The sequence below is a fragment of the Haemaphysalis longicornis genome, unplaced genomic scaffold, assembly GCF_048455015.1.
Source record: "Haemaphysalis longicornis isolate Haplotype H1 unplaced genomic scaffold, Haemaphysalis longicornis Haplotype H1 scaffold_9, whole genome shotgun sequence".
Lineage (NCBI taxonomy): Eukaryota > Metazoa > Arthropoda > Arachnida > Ixodida > Ixodidae > Haemaphysalis > Haemaphysalis longicornis.
Genome location: NW_027526460.1, coordinates 153,230,378 through 153,253,694, shown reverse-complemented (window position 1 = coordinate 153,253,694; position 23,317 = coordinate 153,230,378). Strand labels below are relative to the sequence as shown.

Genomic DNA, 23,317 nt, shown 5'->3' with positions numbered 1-23,317 from the left:
ATATTGGATTATCACGACAGTGGCCCGGTCACTACATCAATGACTAAGGGCACGCAGGACTGTTGGGTATAGACAAGGATGCTTTATTTCCATCGAGTCTCGAAAATTCACAGCCGTTTCATTTGAATTTTAGTTAATAAAAGTGATTAGCTAGCGTGCGATTAGTGGCACGTAATGGGCAATTTAATTCCTTTAGGTAATGAAACCGCTGACCACCGCCCTTTTCAGAATGGTGCTTTGCCGACGATCGGGCACCATCAGATCCATTTGTTCATTTCTTGTTTGCCTTGTTTTATGGCATGCTATCGAGAAAGAAAAAAATGCGATGATGTTCTAGTTAAAAGTACGTAGCAGCCGTTTTATATTATGTCACAGGCTGCTTCAGGTATAGGCAATTCTTGGAATGGTTTTATTCCCGTGCACAACAAACCAAGTAGCGAATTACTCCGCTGAGCTTTCTTTTGCAATTGGCAATAAGCACATTGATCAAAGACTGCGCTGTTTGCTTAGTCATCAGTTTCCCTGTTTTCTAGGGTTAGACAACAGCACCATCGTCAACTGGGTTGTCTCCACTGTTGTCAGGCGCCCCAGCTTCAGCAGCAGCGTCAGCATCCATGTGCCTTCGGATCCAGGGTACGTAATAGGAGACGTCGGTGTAGAAGCTGGACGTTTTCTTCCGGCATGCTCCGCCCCAGCTCACAATGCCCACCTGTGAGGTCATGGAAAATATAAAGCAATGGGATTGAAAGAGCTCACTGTATTACCAACAGTTATTTCTCAACCATTCAGTTTAACGTTTGTTGCAGGAGGTGTTGTGTGCCTGCCTGAAAGCAAATGTCTTTCTGTGGCTACGTTTGGTTCAGAAACAACAGCTTTGCCGTGACGCACACAATCAGGACTGCGACAACAAACGCCGTGTAAATCTTCCCTCTCAAAGGCCATCCATTACGACCTGTTAAAACGTCTCTGGTATCTGACTATAGCACTCCAATCTCATACCCCTCACCAGCCTGCCCAGGTCTACTGCAGACGAACGTCACTCCAAGTGACCACCAACCGCTCCTGCCCTGCGCTGCTCGAGTCCGCAGTGTGCCCCAAATTTGTGTATTTCATCCCCCCATCAAATTAATGGCCTTCCCTTTCTTCTAGAACCACATCTTCGTATCACCTCTGTTACCATAATTGTCCGCCGGTTTTCGCTTCGGCTCACTACATGATAAGCCCAAGTCCGTTTATTTTCTTTAATTGAAATGCTATGTCGTCAATTCCAGTTTGTTCAGTGGTCCATGTAGCACGCTTCTTGCCCCTCAGTGTTATAACTAGGGTTCTGCGTTTTCGGAGTTTATTTTTGACGAAATTCGGAGGGCGTTTTTCGGAGTTTATTTATTTTTGCAAAATCGGAGTTTTTCAGAGCGTCCTTTCAGAGTACACGGAATTCGGAGTTTTTCGGAATATTAGGGTCGTAGAGTATTGGTCTTTATGAAATGCCATGTACAACAATAAAAGAAATCAAACAGCAGAGACATTTTTATTGCAGAGTCAATATTTGCAACATTCGTGGTGACATTCATTTACAACTTCTATATGCAGGCATATTTTCCAATGATAGTGCGTCACCGCAGTACGCTCCTTCCGACTGACCACGCGAAACATTCAGAATGCTTTTTCGACATTCGCACTAGATATGGGAAGACCCAGCAAATCCAGTGCGCAACGTGAAAGGGTACGCCAGTCTCAGGCATGCATCTGCCAAAACTGTAGCGGCTTCACAATTTCCCTCACAACGTAGGCCTGATGCCGCAGGAACTCTCTTGCCCCATTTTGATAAGACCAGCATTGTAGGTGGTTCCTTTGCGCTTGCGAAATGAGCTCAGAGAAGGGCGAATGAAATTCTATGGAAAGAACATATCTGTGAAACAGGCCCGAAGTGTAGTGACAGGGAAGGTGAGAAGTGTTTGACCTTGGTTCGACTATTGTTTCGTGGAAAGATTTTGTTTTTTTTATGATAAGGGTCCTAAGCGACTCCCTTTATGAAGCTTGGGAACGTAAGTCGAACTAACAAAAGTACAAACATGAATACAGAACACCAAAAGTTGTTGGAGGATTGCCAGGGAAAGATAAAGGGTAGTCTAGTTTTCACAGGCGGCGGTCCCTGAATTCGGGTTTTTTCGTATTATTCCGAATTCGCAAACTTTTACCAGCGAGTGTTTTCCGGATTTTATCGGATTTATACGAAACGCAGAACCCTAGTTATAACTAACATTACTTGTTAGATGGCCGACCCGAGTTCGCTTTCTAGTTTAGTAAGGTGCAAAAATTAGGCTCCGTATGCCATTACCGGCAGTATGCAGTAGTTGTAGGTTTTTCTATTGAGTGACAGAAGTAGCTTACTCTTCTTATTTGGGAGAGCTTGCCGAGTGCTCCCCAACATATACCTATTCTGCGCCAGATTTCTCTCCTGTGGTTCGGGTCAGCGCTAACGATTTGTCCGAGGTAGTTGTATTCTTTTAAATCTTCTAGCGTTTCGTTTACTAAGCTGAGGAGGACGTTTTTCGTCATTCCTTAATCTTGAATTCACAGCGCAAAAAAGAAAAGAGGACGATAGGGAGAGCACTCTCTATCGTCGTAGTTTCTTGTTTGCGCCGGGAATTCAAGATTTTGGAACAACAACTCGTCCAAGCATACACTTTAATCGTCATTCCTGACTAGTTTGCATTTATTCATATTTATTGTTAGCCCCACGGCGTGCTTTCTCACTGTAGTTCCACGGGCATTGTTTGCAGGTGTTCTGCACTCTCAATCAATAATACTGTGTTGTCCGCAAACCTCAAATGGTTCAGTTGCTCTCCGTTTATCAAAAGTGTCGCGAACTGGGCCAGTTGGTGCAGATTCATAGTGGTGAAACAGCGCGCAAAAAACCAGGACAGCGCTCGTGTTGTTGTCCTCTTCTTTCTGTCCTGGTTTGTTGCGCGCCGTTTGACCACTCCGTTTATCATTATTTGGAAGGCATGACTGGGAAGTCATGGTTTTTAAATTCCCCGTCCAGACATGATGTCAATAGTTTTAAAGAGATGATATCTCGCTGTCTTACTCCCTTTTGGATCTTTTAGTGCTTCTGAAACGGCTGTGGTGAGTTCAAAATATACCCTTTCTCGTAATCAATAAATTCCATATAAACGGGCCTAGTGTACTCTTCGGATTTTTCTATCGCTTGGTTGACCACATGTTTGTGATCCGTCGTTAAGTACCCTTTCCAAAGGCCAGCCTGCTCGCTGCGTTGATTGCAATGAAGGCTGTCGCCTATGCGGCTAACTATAACTTTAGTAAACAGCTTGCATACAACTGATCCTTGGGAGTTCCCTTCATATAAATCAGAATAATGCTGGTATTTTCCAGGCTATGAGAACTTTTTGAATCTTGAAGCATTCCGTAAATAGTACAGAAAGTTTTTCCAGTACAATATCTCCTCACTCCTTGAAACGATCTACGGTTATGCAATCGTCACCAGCAGCTTTTCTTATTTTTATGCATTTTACAGCCTTTTAACATCCTGTATAATTACTAGTGGGACATCGCTAGTTGAAGTTGTACTGAGTAGTTTCCCCTAGCCTAACGTCGGTGGTATATAGCCCGGTGCAGAATCGTCCTGCTCCGTTTATTATTTTGTTCAAGTTGTGTCTAATGTTTCCCTCTGAGTACTTACATCCTGTAATTGAAAATGGCTAGCTTTCTCTTAGTGGCTTTCAAGCTTTCCCGTATTTGAAGCGTTTTCTCGATCACTGCCATGTGGTATGCATGAATGTTACTTGTTTTACTTCTCTTATTCAGTTTTCACAGCTCGGAAACTTCAATACGATCCGCCGTGCTGGACACTTTCATGTTCTTACAATTTGCAATTAGTTCCAACGTTTTCTTAGCTTGGCAGTTTGTTCCTTACATGTTGCCTCTTTTACAGCTGCAGCCGATTCACGAATTACCGATGTTAAGTAGTCGTTTGCCTGTCTACACTGTCCCCCTTCTGCTTATCTAGAAGCGCGAATTTGTTTTTATCAAGTATTTTAAACTTCGCTATTTCGCTTCGATTGGTTCCATGAAGGGTTTTTAGTTTCCACGATTTTCCTTTATTATCTTCTTAGATTCAGCCTTGGCTTGCATTTAACCATGGTATGATCGCTTCTCCGAATCTTACTTACTTAATGAAGTACATTTCGTAATTGGTTGTAGCATCGCGACTTCCCTGGTCCAGTTCCTATTCTGTCGTTTTAGAAGAATGTGTTCATCAACCTTAAGTGATTTCACTCTCCAAATCCCACCATTTTACCTCATCGACTGTTATGATTGTCTATTCCGAAGTTTCCCACTGACCTTTCCCCATTCAGTTGCTTCTTACCGACCTTTGCGTTAATATCTTCCATCAAAATTGTGAACTGCGTTGTTGCCTTCTTCATAGCCGATAGCACGTCCTGGTAGAAGCTATCAGCGATTTCATGATTTTGGTACATATGCGTGTCCTTATTTGATACTCTACCGCTTGCTTGTATTGGTCATACCAGCCGTGACCTTCTCCTTTTGTGCTCAAAATCTCATCCTTATTTCCAGCTATTTCTCCGTGGATAAAAAATCCCACCCCGTGTTGTGTATCCCCTTGGGGTCCACGATAGCACAATAAATGCCCTCTAGTGGGCTCCAAGAAGCCTTCTCCTGCCCTTCTAACTTCGATTAAACCCATTTTTTACCTTAATGTACGAGAGCTCTTGTAATAGTACAGCTAAGCTTCCCTCACAAGGCAAGTTGTGGGCGTTGGTCGTTTCGAGCGTCAAAATAAAAGGCGGCCTGTTCGGCCAAGAGATTCTTAGCACCCTCTGCTGTATCGCTGTTCTAACCACCCCCGTGGATATGAGCTCTACAGCTACCGGGGCCGAGGGCAGGGAGTTGAGTTTGTTAATCATGGGAGATCTTCTTCTATGGATGCATTTTTGCAACAGATTTCATGGAAGAATACATAACTTTTAATGACAATGACTCTGACCATACTCAGCTTCCCGGTATCAGCTCATCAGAACAATAGCGGAATACCGGCATTGCGCTTCACACGTGGCCACCCTCTAGCCTGCACTCCATGTAGGCATGGGCCGTCCTTTTTGCAATAGTTTCATCATTTCACCTCAATTTCGCCTTATCGTGTTCTTCAGCAAAATAGGAGAGGAGTTCGGGGTTGATATGGACAGGATGGATACTGGTCGTCAGTATTACAGCCAGTTGCGGGGTAGTGCGGAAATATGTTTGCTTATTGCCTAAAATAAAGGGAACTATTTCGATGCTGCGCTGTTCACAGAGCAATAACTGTATTGACGACATGATTTATTTTAGCTTCCAAGGAATCCTTTTAGGTGCCCAATTGAACACTTAAGGGTGCCAAAGCCAATTAAATTATGGCTGCATGGTGGTGCGAGGACTTCCCAATATACGTATTAGAGACCGTTGGCACGATGAGGTTTAATTGTGCGTATACCGGGTCAAAAGGTTAATAATTGAGCGGATATTGGGGTGACCCGAAACGATGCGCGCCTTTGAAATATTTACCCGAGATTCATTAATTTACTCGTTAGGTTCTTTAGATTACTCGTTAGATTTTCCGCCTGACTCGAAAGATTTCAGCATGCCATGACAGTGTCAGTTAGGATCACGTGAGCATCAAGTTAGGATGTCTTTCCCTCTCACTGCATCGAATTCAAGAAATTGGGGGCTGATGACTGTTAAATTATCGACGATTACTTGGACAACATTTAAACCAAAACCGCCTATTTCAATTTGATAACATCGTAGGGGAAACCCTCTAAACTGGCAATTGGTGCAAACTGATAGAAAGTTAGCAGAGAATTGTTATCTTATCAGCTTGCAATCACCGCGTATTACATAAATTACCGGTGTCCGCGAGCTCAAAACTCGTTTAAAACAGTCTACGTAAATCGCATCTAATTATCTACGCACAGTCAAGACGCGTCTCTAAATTTTGCTAGAGGGTATTTTGTAGAAATGGTCAATTCATATTGTCTCAGCCCGCTCATGTAAAAAAAACCTAAGCATAAAAGTCTCCCTGTACCTTTTGAAATCTCTACTCACCGAATTAACTGTTTGTTTTCTTACCGCAGCTTATCTGATATACATTCTTCGAAGCTCGCAAAACAACTTTCGGTTTTCCAGTCACCTAAACCAGTTGACTATCTTAGTTTAACTTGGCAAGTTCATCTTAAAGCGACCATTAACCTGCCGTTGGTGTAACAGTTTGTAAAAAAATGTTGTGAGTTTATCTTTTCTTTATAAACCACAGACAATTACCGCTGCTTTTCCATAAGCGCCCGCAGAGCACTGCTGCCAGCTCCCTATCGCCGCTATTACCAGGGACGATGTTCACGTCTACGTTTTTTACAGTATTTTTTGCAGTTTCTGTTTTCTATTGCCGTGACAATTTCTGAAAAGAACGTGTATTTACGAGAGTGTCATTATTAATGATGCGAGTTGTGCACAGCTCCAGTGTGGCACAATCGGGCTGTGCAGGCGCAAGGAGTGGGTACGTGGAGGCTATTGTATTTTTCGGGCTTGGGATTTCATTACAATGCCTTAATAGGAAGAGTTATTGATATACCGAAGCTACAGCAATGCCCTTTGATAAAATTGGTTTTATGCGCTTATGCAATAAAGCGCAGCACTTATACCTCACAGCACACAACGGTTGCGTTCGAAGCTGCCTTACCTCGAATACGGGCCGCCACTGTAAGCATCAATGCTACCCAAAGTTCATGAATATTCCGCACAAATGTAAGTTTGGAAAATACAAATTTACATACTGCAATAAACACTGCTTCAAGAATTTTTGTGAAGTCGTACGGTGCATTGCTTTCGCCGTCGGCCGTTGTCGGGGCCCGGCAACGGGGAAACAGGTGGACGAAAAGCTGGGTGACTTTTGGTTGTGGCCATTTGGTTGTGGCCATAAAGACTACAATACTATACCTGCGTCCATACTGTCTCCTCGCCTTCTACTCCTTGCATTAATGGGCCAGCACCGTCCCCTTCGCAAGCGTCACCTGGAAAATTTAGCGCAAAACAATTAATTCACTCGCACCAAAAGAAAGAAGCAACAAAGAGCATCGTTTATATCTCGAATAAAAAATCGCAGATCTGTTGTTTGCTGATCGATACATAGCAGTGCGAGAAATTACGTTACAAAGCACAAAAATGGTGGTCCGCATGTATGTTTTCACCAAGGACTTCAAATTGTTTACAAGAGTGTAATGACGATCTCCGCGTGGCGTAACAAATTTTAGTTTCCCGCTCTTCATGCGGCCGAATTCACTGCTGTGTCAACAAAAAGCGGTGTGATAGGTTTGACATCATTGTTTTCGAGAAATGAAAGTATTGAAGCAATATTAGTGCAACTAAAATGCACTTTCATTTCACACAGGCTGGACAATCGTGTAGCACACCGGCATAAATTGTGGTTTGCTAGTAAAATGTTTCGTAAAGTTTGTAGAACGTGCAGTTTCGAAAGGTTGTAAAATTTGTAGGTTTTCTAAAGTTTAACTGTAAGCTTTTTATTTCACCCGCCATGTGGGCTCAGTGGCTAAGGCATTGCGCTGCTAAGCCCAGGGACGCGGGTTCGATTCCCGGCCGCGGCGGCCGCTTGTATGTTGGAGGCGAAAGGCAGAAACGCCCTGTGTGCAGGAGATTTCGACGCACGTTAGAGATACCCAGGTGGTCAAAATTAATCCGGAGCTTTTACTATCACCTGCGTAGCCTCATAACGTTTATTATTCCTCTGTAGCGTCGGCGCGTTAAACCCCACAATCAATTAATCAATAAAAATCAAGCTTTTTGTTCACAACATGCAAAACAATGACCACGCCAAAGTCATTGTCCTATCAAACTAAAAATATTTTACTCAGGCGATTGTGACGATGTTGCTATATGTATAATACCAATGTTATTACCAATATATTGCAACTCTTTCAGCACAAGGATAAAGCCATTTTCATAGGCCGACAAGCATAATGAAAGAGAACCTACGCAGTACATGGCACCCGTAAAAAAAGGCAGATCAGACCTCACGATCACCCCTTGAACCTGACTTGAAAAGGGCTCCTCTTTCTTATTCATTACTTTAACCCCAAGTAAATAGAGCAGGAAAATATTGCTTTACGAAAGGCTGATATTAGTGTGCAAAACGTTGCAGAAGCTTAGCACTGCTACTGACGCTTAGTCTGCTTTGTTTTAGGCCTTTTCGGGTCTATTCAACGCACCAATCCTCACCAATATGCTCACACCATGTGCATGAACCGACGTATCCTATTCAGCGCTGCCATTTGCCGGGCCATAAAAGTTGGTCAAAAAAAGTTGGTCTTGAACCAATGATCAGCATCGGCGTTTTCCGGTGAGAACTACTCATCAACGAAAAAGGTGTTCATAGGTGTTCTTGAAACTTAATTCAAACTACCTGAACTTGGTGACATTTTGCCTGCTTATCTCTCAGCATGATATATGGGCGTACATAAAAGAATTTTGATCATGTTCTAAAACCATATGCTTCTCATTAACTGCGTAAACTTAAATGACCGCTGGGTGAAAGAAAAGTGGTTTCGAAACTGCGGCTGAACACATTCGCAATATACTCAAAGGGCGTGGCTATGATTTAGTGAAACAGGAGATTGTGAGTGCTCACCTTATCATGCATTCGCTCAGGCGAATAGCTAGGTTTTTGGGACTTTATTGAGACACGTAGCGCCGATCGTAATCCAACAGAAATGCGGGGCTTAGGAGCGTTTTTAGCGTTTTCTTTCCATTTTCTTTTTGGCTGTCCATGGTGCCTAACCAATGTTTAGCGCCATAGCTAAAAACATACCCGCCGTTACCATGGCAATTAACTCTCATGTCAATGACAGCAGGGCAAAGAATTGCAGTTATGGTGTATTCTTAATGCAATTGAAAAAACCCATAGGTGCCTAGTGGGAAATGCCGTGCTCGAACCATAAAAAGACGACCATTTTCATGCTCGACTTCTCTCCATGTAACACCAGATGCACCAGTGGCCATTTGTGTACTGGATCGGGATTTTAGATTGTTACATGAGGCGTTGTCAATGTGACAAGCTATACTAATCTGTTATCTTGTTGACATCTCGCATGTTCTGTACAAGAATGCATCTATATTATGTAGGTAGCTCACGCCAAGCAGAAAATTCCGCCACATTAACTGGTGAAAACTGTTAAAGGTTGTTAAATTTAGAAACGATTTATTAGGTGTCAATATTCGGAAGCTCGCGAAAGTTATATATGTTATGCATATGTTATAAACACGTATGGTATTTTTTTCAAAATTATTCGCATGGTGATGCGGACGTCTACTGAGTCTATAGAGTTACTTTCCATATAGTTTGGAACAGGTACACAAAACGAATCACGCCAGTAATTTCGAAGAACGAATTATCCGAATATATCAGCTTTCCCTACACTTTTACAAACAGAGCTATTTAACTGTTACAATGTATTTATTCACCTAAATGTAACAAAATAAATTAGGAAGACGCTGAGCACGTCTTTTGTTTTTGGCGACTACTGTGCCACTCAGACAGTCCGCGGTCGGAGCGCTATACTTGGTGCGGTGCGTGGAGAAATCGGGTTTTCTTTCATAATCAATGCAATCCTTTCTTATTTGTGTGCACGTTACAATGACTGAGAGCCTTCGCCAATCGGTTCTTTAGGTGTTTATGCAAGCTTAAATGATAGGCTGGTAAAACGTTGAGGCTTAAAACGTGCCAAACAACACCAAACCCATTGTAAGTAAAGCTGCAGTACCAGTTAGGGAGGTTAACGTAAGGCCTGATGCCGGGTTCTGCGTATAACCGCTTCTGCATCACCAAAGCGAGAACTCATATTGCAGAAACGCATATTGCTACTCACCTGTTTGCTGCTTCTGTAATTAGTAAGATCAAATAAATGTGTGCAAATTTTCGGCAGTGTTTCTAGCTACACTGTTGTATGCTAGGTTAGTACTTCTTTAAGATCATAGACGCAGGCAATAATACTACGAACTTGTTTTAGCGTTCCTAAACTATCTCTACGGTGAGAGACTTGACAGAGAGTAGATGTATTCAGGTCCCTCGTGACAACACGCAATCGTACGTGACTTCGTGTCGTGGCGAGGCAACTTGGGCGTTTTCTTGCAGTTGTCGATGTTTCGAAGCAGCAGCAGCACATTCTTTAACATTGCAGGGCTAAGGCATTTAATCCAGCCGGTTCTTGCTGTCGACACCATAGAAGATTGCAACTGCTGTGTATTTCTTTAAGTGTACGACACACAAGCCAGCTCCGATTCTAAGTTATGTGCCTGAAAGTTCATTATTAACAAACGTAACATCCATATTTATGTATATAGTGATGCCCCAGTGATAAAGCCTTCGGCGATAGGAATCTGGCTCACTTCCTTCCGCATTACAACCTCCACCCCACTTACCAACAATATTTCTTGATGGCTACGGAGCTATCCTGAATGCCCTCTCCTTTTTATTGTATTTTAAAGAGCAACCTAAAAATGGGCTGTTTTCACTAATTGCTGGTAACCACTCGAATATTTTAGAATAGGTACCGAGTGTCGTAAATATATTGCCTGCACCTGCAATACAGCTTACAATTGCAGTGGTTTAAAGTGCGGAACCAACAGTAATTACATCTTGCGCAGTGTGGAGTCACCAGCAATCTATCAGATTGCAAAGTGATGTCAGCAACCCATCGCCTTTTTTTCGAAGCGCTGCCAATTACATTCACAAGGCAAGATGCGGCAACCCGTCCATTCCAAATTGTTATCAGAACGTAGGGGCCTATCTTGGCTGACGCGAAACAGCCGTGTCCTTCTCCGCACCTAATTGACCATAATTGCACATTCAGCGCGCTGAGCTTAGCAAGCGCGAGAAAGCCTTTCTACGACTGCACTCGTATGCACCTTTCAAAGACATTGCCATTTTAAAACCCTCCAGGAGTTTTCACCTTGTTCTACACGCGGCATATGTGAAGACATCGTGTAGATCATAAACGTATGTAACCATCGTGCCAAGCAAAAACCCACTGTCTCTCTTGCTGCACACCGATTTTTCATTAGACATTGCGGAGCCGTGTTCTTAATGGGATTAACATAACCCGCTGTCCAGGAAGACAGCAACGAAGTAATCTAAAGGGAAATTGAAATGCACCCTCTATGTAGACCTGGGACTTGAACATAAAAGGCCTTAACAGGCTAAGCAAGGCTGCATGGGATACTAATGCTCTTTTACTGGTCGGGCACAGCGCAGGTCTCGAGGAATGAACAAGGTTTTGCGAGAACCTTCAGGGACGTGCTCTTTGTACGTGCGAGACACTAAGTTTGGTGCGTATCCATGCCAAAGCTTTTCATTTTTCTTAACTCTTTCTATGTGCAGTGGCTGACTAATATCCCACAGCCATTAGTACCACCCCCCCCCCCCCAGACACACACAGGCACATGTGAAGAGACATTGGCTATTTCTGTCTTTCTCTCGCTCTCTCAGTAGGACTCCTAAGCGGCTAACAAACGATTCCACGCCGAAAGCCAGAACACATTCTTTGGGTCCACCAGTCAGGTAGAGCGCTCTCGCTGCCGTTACAGTGGGGATGCGTGTTCGCCTTGCATTCCGGAGGCGCCTCGCGTTCCTTTCCCACACGAATGACATTTTGCTTGCTTTTCCATTCAGCTCAGTCACTGTACTCTTGCCCAAATTTCGCCATATTTCGCCAGTTTCGCAATTTCCCTATGGCGCAGGACACCGAATTTTCGACCTACCGAGTCATCTGGCGCTTTCCCACCCAAATGATCATGAAAAAGTTATCACACAGGAAAACTCAGTCACCGTACACAGAGTACGAGTACTTTGCGCACCCGATTCGAGGTTATATCGTCTGGAGCTGGTGGTACAAGGGAACTACTACTGTGTATATCATACAAAATCTTGATTTAATATTTTTGGCACCTGTACATGATAACCTTACCAGTGAAATGTAGTTGAGCAAATTGACAGTGGACTATAAAACTTTCAGCTAAGTAGAAATATTTTAAAGTCAGATTTTAATGCGCAACACTTTGGCGCCCGGTACAGGGGTTTGGCGGTTGCGGCGGCTCCGGCGGCGGCTCAGGTGATGTCCCCGTAACCCATCCATCAAACGAGACATCGCAGGCAGAAAGAAAACGAAGGAGCAGCTACTGGCGAAAGAGGGTGGCCGCGCTACTACCGGAGCATCTCCCAGCGCGGCGCCACGCCTTAGGGTGCCTCAGTGCCTCCACCTCGCACTTTCGCTAGACGACCCTCCCCCCTTTGTAGCTCCTCAACCGAACCACGGGACTTTGAGCGGAAGGTTCAAACACGATTTGCAACAACATGCTCGGTGGCGGTGAGGCCTTGCGAGATAACGGTAGATTTTGGACGCGCCACCTTGCGTTCCCTTCACGTGATTCCTTCATCAGACGCACAAGATATGCGCATTAACCGATAATACTACAATTCACGACGCGCCCAACTTTTGCATGAGGGAGTATAGTAATCGTAGATGCAACATTTATTCCTTCAAATTATACCTGAGCCCTCCACCACTGCGCGCCCAGAGCCGAAGTGTGCAGGGTCGGTGCGGTTAAACCCGAGAGTTCGAAATCGAATGTGATTATTTTGGTATCAGTGGAGGCATAATTTCTAAAACTACTGGAAACGCCTTTCAAGAATACGTATAGGTAATCGTAAAGCGCAAAAGTAGGTTTGATGAGCGGAAGAAAGGGAGGGCCATATGTAATTGGAACCAAACTATCGCCGCCTGACATTCGAGTTGTCGGTTGGTGGATCGGTTAGTCGGTGCACTCATGTTCCTGTCGGTGTTTCTTTGCACTTAGCCCGCTCTACAAATATTTCTCTGCATGTGCTCATGGTAACAGCTTTCATTCTTTTTTCTGTTCCCCGTAGGCAAAATTATCAAACAGTGCATCTTCGTTGATCCCAAACGCCACGGAAGAGGCGTGCTCTCCAGGCTCCGTGCCACGTATCCAAATAGGAGCTGTCGCGACTACAACGCCTTCGTTAAGGGAAAAGAACTGTATTTACAACAGATCACGTACAGAACACGTCCGACCGCCGCCGTCATTTTTCATCGTTCTCTTCTACCAACACGTGCGATCACTTCTTTGTCTTTGGTGGAAAAAGTTCCAACAACCTCCCCCGCGGCAAAACAAGCGACAACCGAGCCAGAACTATAGCCATCGCTTCTATTGAAAAATCCCCAGGACAGCTGTGGCGTCCTGACGTGAAGGTATACGCATCAAAAGAAACCGTAACTAACGGAACGTGGGTGAAGCAAATAGTGAAAGACCCGACAAGACAGCAGGACGACATTCGCTCCGTAACAAGGTTTGCTTATAAGCTCTCTCGGTACCGATACACATACGTGGAACAAACGATTCGGGCCACTCATGGTGTGCTTGGAAGACATCGGGGTTATCGCTACGACCATGACAGCTTTCACTCTCAAAGAAAGGAGAACGGCATCGGCAACCGAATGAAAGCGTCTCCTGCTCTTCGGCATACCTGGAAATACAGGCGCAAGAACCGTAAACGGGGCTACCGTTTGCTCGGAACGACTAGAAACGGACCATACAGGAAACCACAGCGCTGGTGGAAGTACAGACGCAAAGACGGGGGCTAGGACTATCCCCTACGCATCACTTTTTTTTCGCAGCGGGGGGAGGTTGGTGGAACTTTTTCCACCAAAGACAAAGAAGTGATCGCACGTGTTGGTAGAAGAGAACGATGAAGAATGACGGCGGCGCACTATGTCGCGACTACAACGCCTTCGTTAAGGGAAAAGAACTGTATTTACATTACATCACAGACAGAACACGTCCGATCGCCGCCATCGTTCCTCATCGTTCTCTTCTACTACCATCTGCGATCACTTCTTTGTCCTCGCGGATATATAGTTCCAACAACCTCCCCCGCGGCAAAAAAACAGTGAGACGTAGGGGATAGTCCTTGTACCCGTGTTTGCGTCTGTACTTCCAACAACGCCGTCTTTGCCTGCGTGGTCCGTTTCTAGTCATCCAGGGCAAACGCTCACCTCGCTGGTGGTTCTTGTGCCGGTGTTTCCAAGTACGTCTAACAGGAGGAGAGACCTTCATTCGGTTTTTGTTACCCTTCTTTCTTTGAGAGCGGAAGTGGTCGTGGCGATGAGCCCGATAACTGCCATGCAAGCCACTGGCAACGACAATCATTCGTTTCACATTCCTGTATCGGTGCAGAGAGAACTTCAAAGCAAATGTCGCGATGGCATCAATGTCAACTTTATGCTTCCTTTTGTCTTTTCGTATTTGATGCACCCACGTTCTCTTTGGCAGGGCTTCCTTCAATGCGCCTACTTTAAGGTCAGCTGGAAGCCGCACCTGCATTAGGGACGCGTGGTTATCGGTAATGGCTGCAGTTCCAGCTGGGGTGTCGCTCGTTGGCGAATTCTATTTACTGTTGGTTTGTCCGTTGAGGTCAACTGGACCGTCGGGATATGCACCCTTTTGAGCACCCACACCTTCCAGTTTCGGTTCAAGTTGAACGAAAGATTTCGGTGCCGCTTCGTGTATCTCGGTGTCGTTGCTAGAGTCATCGATACCGTTCAATGGGGAAGTCATAAAGCTGTTCGCGGTTGCAAGAGGCGTGTCTCCTTGAGAAGCGTCACCGTGCCAACTGTAGTTTTGTTGACGGGTTGCAGGGATGTCAATTTCAAATGGAGCTCGTTCATACTTGAGACAAAGGCCGCGGAGATGTCTTGGGGGGAACTCTGTCGCTTGCCTTAAGATGGATTGCCAAGTTACGATGAAGTCACGGAGCTCAAAAGTGTCCATAAACTCTTGTTCAGCGTACTTGCCAGACAGAAAGGGTTCGATTTCGCGGTCGGTGTTGCGTAGTTGTGCGGACTCATAGTCAAGCTGGTCGGTAATGGCGGATATTTCTTCACGAGTAGTGTCCGCGTTCAAAATGGCAGCCTTCGCTTGGGAGATCAGCGTCGTTATAGTAGAGCGTTGAACACTTCGTTTACGGTATAGCTGACCTTCAGTAGGCTCCGTTCGTGATTCGGTCATGATGAAATCGGTTTCAGTTCTTTTCAGGCATCGGTCGCAACCGTTGAGGTACATACCATGGTTCGTTGATCCCGGGTTTCGGCACCACTATGTCGCGACTACAACGCCTTCGTTAAGGGAAAAGAACTGTATTTACATTACATCACAGACAGAACACGTCCGATCGCCGCCATCGTTCCTCATCGTTCTCTTCTACTACCATCTGCGATCACTTCTTTGTCCTCGCGGATATAAAGTTCCAACAGGAGCCTCCCAGACGGCCAACTTATTCGTACTCGTTTTAGAGTAAATATTTAAGGATGCAGCCGAAATCATACGCATGAAGAAAAACAGCCGACGGAGAGCTATGAACAAGTTCTCCGTCGCCCTCATATTATTAGGCGAACACTTTTTGTACTGTACAAAATGGCTGAAGGTAATTCACAGGTGAGCTTGCTACTACTGTGGCGAACATGAGAAAGCTGGCACATCGGTGTCGTCATTTTTGCTTTTTTTGTCCTATTTTTACCTAGATTTTCTTTATGTTGTGATGCATCAACTAGCCCAAACACATTTTATTGAGAAGCCCGAGACCCCGTCGTTACTCAAAATATCGTGCTGTCAGATTCGCTTAGGTGCCGATGCTTCAAGATTACCATTACGTGTATATTTTTCAACGAGCGTACAGGAAAGTAGAATGGGGTAAATGGAAAAATCGTAACTTCATAGTTAATTAAAGATATGGAATTACCAGTTTTCTTTTTCCCTGAAATGAGTTCCTTCTCAGCTGTGTTGTTGCGAACAAAAAGCAAAAACAAGAATAACTTCCCCTACACCAGTGTCCCGGCACTTACCTGTTTCTGAGTTTGCACACATCATTCCTTGCGGCCGGTATGTCTCTCCACGACGGCCCGTTCTGCAGTTTGTTTCGTTTCCGATTACTTTCACGAGTTGTTTCAGGCGTTCCACGGCCACCTGAGGATCGCCATTTGCTTCCGCTCCCCAGCCAATGACCACCGCAGGTTCTCCCGGTGTGTAGAATGTGGACTGATTTGAAATGTTGGCTGGGTAGAGATTAAAATTGGATATTTTTGTCATAAAAGCTGTGTACACTTTGATGATGGGAATGACAAATGTTCGAAATTTAGGCAGTTCCAAATTACCCTAATACAAACGGTCGTGGGACGTTTGTTGAGCTTTTGGCTGCCCATTTTTCCAAATTTTCTTTCACGCAAAAAGGGAGTTACAACCAACGTCCCCCATTAGCTGACATCAGATTTTAGGACGCGAGTAACTAATCTCGAACGTCCCGGATAAGCGGAGAGTAAACTGAGAAGTCAAAATCTGCAGAAAATAGACGGAAATGAAAGGCTAGATATGCAAACAGCCTCAACCTTCTAGTAGGGCCTACCATTGAGCTTGTTGGTAGCAGTCTATGATGACAAAATCTTTTAGAAAATCCCATTCACAGACATTGTGCGATGCACAGCGAGAGATCGTCACAAAAAACGTGGAAGGAATCCGTGTGGGCCCTTTTAGTCAACAGCTTCCCGTGTACTTTGCATATCAACGGCATTTGGCTAAAGGTACTCCTTTGTGGCGGAAAAAGATTGCATGACTTATCAAAGGCGAAAAGTGGCCACCTTCACCATTCGCGAACAGAACGATATCAAAACAGCAGCCCGTGCGAAGAGTAAAAAAAATAAATAAAAAAAACAGACACCCCTCCGTTTAACGACAACGATGGTTGAACGCGAAGTTTTCTCGTGGCGGATACTCATGTTTACACAGGGTTTCAGGATTTTGTGCCTTTCATGCAGCCTTTTCCAAATCCGAAGGGTTCGACGATGTGGAAATTGAGCAATGGGATAGGCGCCAGCTTAAAACCGCAAGGGGCCCCGGTTTGGTTCCTGCCACGGGAAAGCTTTTCACTTTCTGTTCCCACGTTTTTGCGTTACAGACACCGTCAGTGAGAACAGTGAAGCTTCGCTTTAAAACACGTTTGGGTCCGTGTAGGATATAACCAAGCTCTCCGGAGCAGGAGCCGAATGCGTTTATTCGGCCCTGTAGGAATGGAGTGGGGGTTTGCCGGATGAGTGACCCATGAGAGGTGGACCTGATCCGTAGTCAGTAGAGCAGGTGTATTTGAATGGTAGCTCTCACTCTGATAAGGCTGCCATGTAAATTTAGCCCAGTCTGCCTGTCGCAGTAATTTGTTTGAAAAGAAGAAGAAATGAAAGTGAAAAAAAAATATCGGGTCCTTCTCACTAACTAGCTTGCGTCTCTTCCATGGGGTTCAACGTTAGGGATTGCAACTGCGGTGCGCAAGAATATGATAGGAATTCTTTTAATTAAATTTGTTTTGTATACGATGCCAATTGCTTCATTGCATTAGTGGGCATTCCCATTTCTCCTGTGGAAACAAGCGAAATATACAATTTATCGCACTTTAACCGCATAGCTTCTTATGGCTTTCGAGACTTACATGCATGACACTTTATTGCTGCCTTAAATGTGCCAATAATCAAAACGCTTTAGTTCGTTCTTCATCACCCAAACTGCTACCATTTGGCTAAAAATGAAGTAAATGTTCTCCTGTTGTCTGCTCAAGAAATCCGCCACATTCATGTGCAGAGGTATTGGACGTACTCACCTTTAGCGGGAGGCAGGCATATGGGTCGCACATGCTTCTCGTACGTGATGTTCTCTTTCAGTCGCAAAAGCGCAATGTCATTCCAATACTCCGACTGTGTGGAGCTGTAGTTTTTATGAAGTATAATTTGTTCTACAGCTAGATCTATCGGATCTCCTTCCAAATCCTTGGTTCCGTCTGCACTTTTTCTGCTCATGGGCCCTGAAACGAGAGAGTGCCCATTAAGAAACCTTGTTTTTGCCACAATGTTCCCCCGAAAATATGGCACTCCAGTAGAAATGTGAAGGAATAACAGCAGTTCAAATGTCATCTAAGCATGCTACGGGAAATATTCCAGTTTCACATGTGCATTCAATGCATGGCGCTAACGCATGTGTGCAAGCGGTAAAACTGGTTTAAGTTTTTTTTAGTGGTCCAGCGTAATAAAAAATGCAGATTATATCCATGATAAGGTCTTGAGATGTGCGTCGCGATATCGTTAATTCGACTCAGAGGGAGAATGGAGTTGCTTCATTTACGATTCATGCTTTGTAAGTACTCAAGATCATCGAACAGAAAACGACTAGACGCGCAACGGTTTCTAGTCACCAGTGCACGTGAAAGAAATAGGCCATGTGCACATCCGCAACTTAAGAAGCGGGCGTGCAAAGTTGCAGCTGCGGGGTTTGATTTCTGTTAGGGCGGGAACCCTACAATGGCAATGTTTGAAATTTTTTATTCTTTGATATCGTTGCCGGGCTAAACATTTTTGGGTTTTAATGCGTAGTATGCTATGTCGAGTACCCCCACAGCCAGGAACGCCTAATGCCCTGCATTTGCACAATAGTGCGGATTTTGCGAAACTTCCAAGTCGAATTGCTATACTACCGTAAATCGAGATAACTGGTCGGATGAAAATTTAAAAAAAACTAAAAAATAAGAAAAATATTCTGACATTACGAAAAATGTCAAAACGTATACTGCATGACATTTCCGAAGAACGGCAGATATCGCGACTATTGAACCTGTGATTGTCATAATTGCGTTAATTATGATGACTGGTTTAATGAAATTTTTAAAAACTAAAAAATCAAGATAAATATGAAATAATTACGGAAAACCGCGAACCATGTTACGCCCTGCATTTTCACAACAATGCCGATTTCGCCAAGGTTTCAAATGTAATCGACGTAACAATGTAATTGAAGATAATTGGTCGGACGAAATTTTGGAAAACTGAATATTAGGAAAGCTATTAAAACTTATGCAAGATTTCAAAACGTATACCGCATGTCATTTCCACAATATTGCAGATTTCGCAAAAGTTCTACCTTTAATAGTTATAATCGCGTAAACGGAGCCAACTGACTAACGAAATCTTGAGAAACTAAAAAACAAGAAATGATGATTGTGGCAGGAAGCCCCTAGGGACTGGCGAACCAAAGAATCCGTCACGAGATAGCTTCGCGTTCAACCACCGTCGTCATCTTCCCGTAGGGGAACCGCTGAAGACGAAGAAGGAGAAGAAGACAAAGCTGCGAAGAGGAGGGCGTGTACGTTGCTCTCACCCGGTGCACCAACGTCAACAACCTTTACCTCACCAACGCTGGCGGAGACTACTGATTCTACCACAGAGACGACAACATCGACAAGAACATGATGGACGAGTTTCGGCGCCTCGAGCACCACCGCCTACTCACCGTAACACAACAGTACTTGCGTGCCTTTGCCACCGGTGTGAACCCGGGCGTGGAATTCCCTCTGGCGCTACTAAACACCAGATCACTCAACATAACGACAACACGCCAGCTGCGCGATAAGCGCGCATGCACCTCTCCTCTCTCATCTCCTCCTCTTCACTCCATCTGAAATGTATAATAAACCCGGTCCGCGCGCCGCTTCCTCAGTTGCTGCTTCCGTTGAGAAGGGCTGCACCGTCCGATGAGGGGAATGGACGTCAACAATTCTGCTTTGCATCTTCACATTGTTCCCTTTGCGGAGATGGTGTAATTTTTTGTCATGTACTACCAACACCCCAACACCTGCACGCTCGTGAACTATATTCCAGCATCAGTTCCGGCAGGAGAGCCCGTTCGATGTGTGATCGTGTCACTCGCAGGAGCGGATGGCCACCATGCCTGTAGACCATGTAACCACCGAAATGGCGTAGAAAGAACTGCACTACGCTGGCGCGGCACCTGTTGCAATCACGTTGTGAGGGGGCGCTTTCCAAGGAGCCTTCAGGCGGTGTCACAAAAGAAGTGAAGATCAAGCGCGGGTGCCGGTGTAGATAACGTCGGAAACAGCAAGAGGGAAAAAGTACCGAGGGGCGGTTCTCTTCACCCGCAGAATACACCTTTGGAGGACTTAAAGCGCAGTGGGGTGAGAGCATCCCCGTGGCTCGTGGATCCAGTAGGTAGAGGTGCCATCTGGCTGGTGAACGCACAGGCAGTGCAGGCGGTGGCTACCGAAAGGTTCGAGATTATCTCCGAAGTTAGGTCATTTAGTAGAGGTGGTGTCCTGTGGAAATTCTCTGACAAGTCTTGTGTAGCTAACCTGATAAGGTGCGCAACTTTGCAGTCCCTCCACGTGAGTGCATTTACTCCTGTCATCCGGCTTGCGTGATAGTTATTCGAGGCGTCGATGTCGAGATATCTCCTCACAAAAAATCTCGAAAAGTTTGTGGTAGCTTGAGTGACAGCAGTTTACCCCTGCAGCAGGGTCATAGAAAACAACATAATACCTACAGAGTCGGTGACTGTGACGTTTGCATTGACTTCAGCTCCTCCTGACATCAAGGTGAGACCTCTCAATTACCGAGTTGAGCCTCTAACTCCCACGCCCCTACAGTCTCCCGATTCCTGGTGCTTCGGACATACTTTTAAGGCGTGGAAATTTTCGCTCCGCTGTCCAGCTTGCAGAGAAACTCACCTTGTTGACTTGTGCTCTGTGCAGAATCTCAGATGTCGTTCTTGTGGGATTGGACACCAAGCAGACTATTCCAATTGTCCCATGGCAGGAAAGCAAGTTCTAATACTTGAGGTTAATGGACATTTGCCCCTGCTCATGTGGGGAGACAGGTTTCTTAATCAAGGAAAGGGCTCATTTATACGCCAGAGTTGTGGAAAATCAGGCCTCATCAACGACCGATCCCTTTTTCTTGGGTGATAATGCCACCGCAGAGGAAAAAGCAGTAACTTAGATGCAGCAGCCTTCCTTAGCTGATCCTGCCTCACAACAGCTATTGCAGCGGCTGTTGAGAAAGGTGTGTATTCCGTGGTTACTCAGATAACTGCTAGTATCACTGAGTGTATCTCTCGCACGGTAAAGGCTTAGCTTCACCGTCTTTGCAGCTGGCTTCCTCTTCGAACTTTACCATACGAGTGATTCCGCAGGTAGCCTACAAATCAGAAGGGCCCTTCTCTCTACTGAGAGTGTTGCTCAAGAATCTTCCGAAGACCCCTACTGCAACACATGCACCTCATCTATAAATCAGCACGCCACCAAGTCCGTACACACGCCTTGAACCGGCAACTGGCGAAATGCCCGAAAGCGGTGTTCTGTCCTGCGACCGAATACCGCCACCACAACGTCCACACTATTGTGATCACGCGCAACGGTAATGGCTTAGCTTGTACGGTATTTGCCGTTAGGTTCCTTTTTGAACTCTATCATACAACGAGTGATTCCACAGGTAGCCTACAAATGAGATGGGCCTCTTCTCTCTACTGAGAGCGTTGCTCAAGAATCTCCTAAAATGTCCCTCCTGCATTCTCTTCCGTCGCGGATGGCCCTGAGCCCCTCCCTCGCTCTGATGCTGAATCCTCGTCAGGTTCTTGCCATAAGACCGACTCAGAGTCTTTCGATCCGCACACTTCTTCTTGCGACTCGAACATGAATCTACAATCCTGGCGTGCACATCAGTATGGTAAACACGCGGGATCTCTGGTATTGGAGGCTTGACTCGCGGCATAAAGCAAAATTCAGGAAAAACCACCTCACCTGAGGGTCAATGACCGGATTTTGGAGGTGCCAGTTCTGGCGGCGGGTCTGTCCGAGTCATAGGGTCTCTTATATTTCTCACAGTGGAATTGCCAGTCTGTAAAAGCCGGATTTGAAGACCTACTTTGTCTTTCTTGTGAAAATCATCCGGGTGCTTACTTGCTTGAGGAAACATAGCTAAACAACACTCAGTCTTTTGCTCTTCCTCCAGTAGAATTGCGTGGCCGTTATAACTGGATTTGCAGACCTACTTTGCCTTTCTCGTCAACGTTACCCTGATGTCATCTTGCTTCAGGAAGCATGGCTCAGCAACAATCACTCTTTTGGTCTTGGTCATTTTTGTACTCGGTCAGATCGAGCTCCTCGAGGCCGAGGCTTGTTGATTTTACATTCCACGAGATTGGCTCATTTAGCTCAAGTGTCTTTTCAACACCGTTCTTCTTGGTCAATGTTTACCTTCCGAAGGGCGTTATGCAAACTGGTCCACTTGATTTTCCTTTTGGCGTCTGCAGTCCCTCCCGTGATTTTCGCGGGGAACTTTAATTCGCCCCACATTCGAAGGGACTTCAGAACGAATTCCTGTGGGCTACGTTTCGTGGATTAAACTAAAGGGACTAGTTTACAATGTATAAATTCGGATTCTGGTACCTATATTCAGGGACTAACGCGATCGGCGCTGGACTTTATAATTGCTTCGTGTGGTGTTTTAGCATCTTTCTGGTACACGTGTGAAGGCGGTTGGAGGAGTGATCATGGTCCAATAGTTTCAACGTAATTACGTTTTGTGTAATTTGGCTCAAAGATCGAACGAAATTGGATCTGAGCCAAAGTTGACATTTAGTTGCAAAAAATTTCTATTCTTGCGGCAACCAAACTCTTTTGGGTAGATATACAGCAGGCGTGAATTGAGCGACAAAGTGACGAATCACCCGTCATTACCATTTTCGCAGAGAGACGTCACTAAAATTGGCCGAGGCGCACGGGAGGTAGTGGGGGGTATCGAAGTTGTCCCGCTCCAAACTTTTTTGCAGCTAGATAAAGTTTTTTCAGGAAAACTATTAGTAACTCCAGATAAAAATGATCAGGGAATGACATAAGAAATTTTAAGCAAATTGAAGAGGTCAACTAGCGACCCTTTGTATGGTCTTAACAGAAATCATCAAGGATTGGGAGAATAATAAAAATAATACTCATGTAGGTAGTCATCAAGAGAGGGATATCCGGCTGTCTGGCGTACCACAAACGCACCCACATCAAAGAAACCCAAACCCACACCATCATAAGGACACCATTTAAGGCAGCCGATAACGTTAGCATTTTCGCGGCCACTGAAGAAGTCATCCGATCGGGCCCTTTGAACACCTCCAAAGAAACCGGATAAACAACTCTCACAGCACAAAGAAAGCGACTGGGAGGGAAGCACACTACACCTCTGTTAAAAAAACAAAGATAGCGAAGGCGACGCTTTCAAAATCAACTAAAACATCAAACGAACTAACCCTGGAGCGGACTACATCACAGCAACTTTCACTATAC

General features: G+C 45.0%; 1 protein-coding gene across 1 annotated transcript in view; it reads right to left on the bottom strand.

The window, feature by feature from the left end:
* Positions 1 to 247: 247 nt before the first annotated feature.
* LOC144153501 (uncharacterized) overlaps positions 248 to 23,317 on the bottom strand; it is a 209,572-nt gene continuing 186,502 nt past the window's right edge. Inside the window, exons 23-26 of the mRNA XM_077685137.1 lie at positions 17,801 to 18,001; positions 16,002 to 16,211; positions 7,012 to 7,085; positions 248 to 709 (exon numbers count right to left, since the gene is read on the bottom strand). Of these exons, the coding sequence (XP_077541263.1) occupies positions 536 to 709; positions 7,012 to 7,085; positions 16,002 to 16,211; positions 17,801 to 18,001 (659 nt within the window). The 3' untranslated portion in view covers positions 248 to 535. The remainder of the gene's footprint in view (positions 710 to 7,011; positions 7,086 to 16,001; positions 16,212 to 17,800; positions 18,002 to 23,317) is intronic.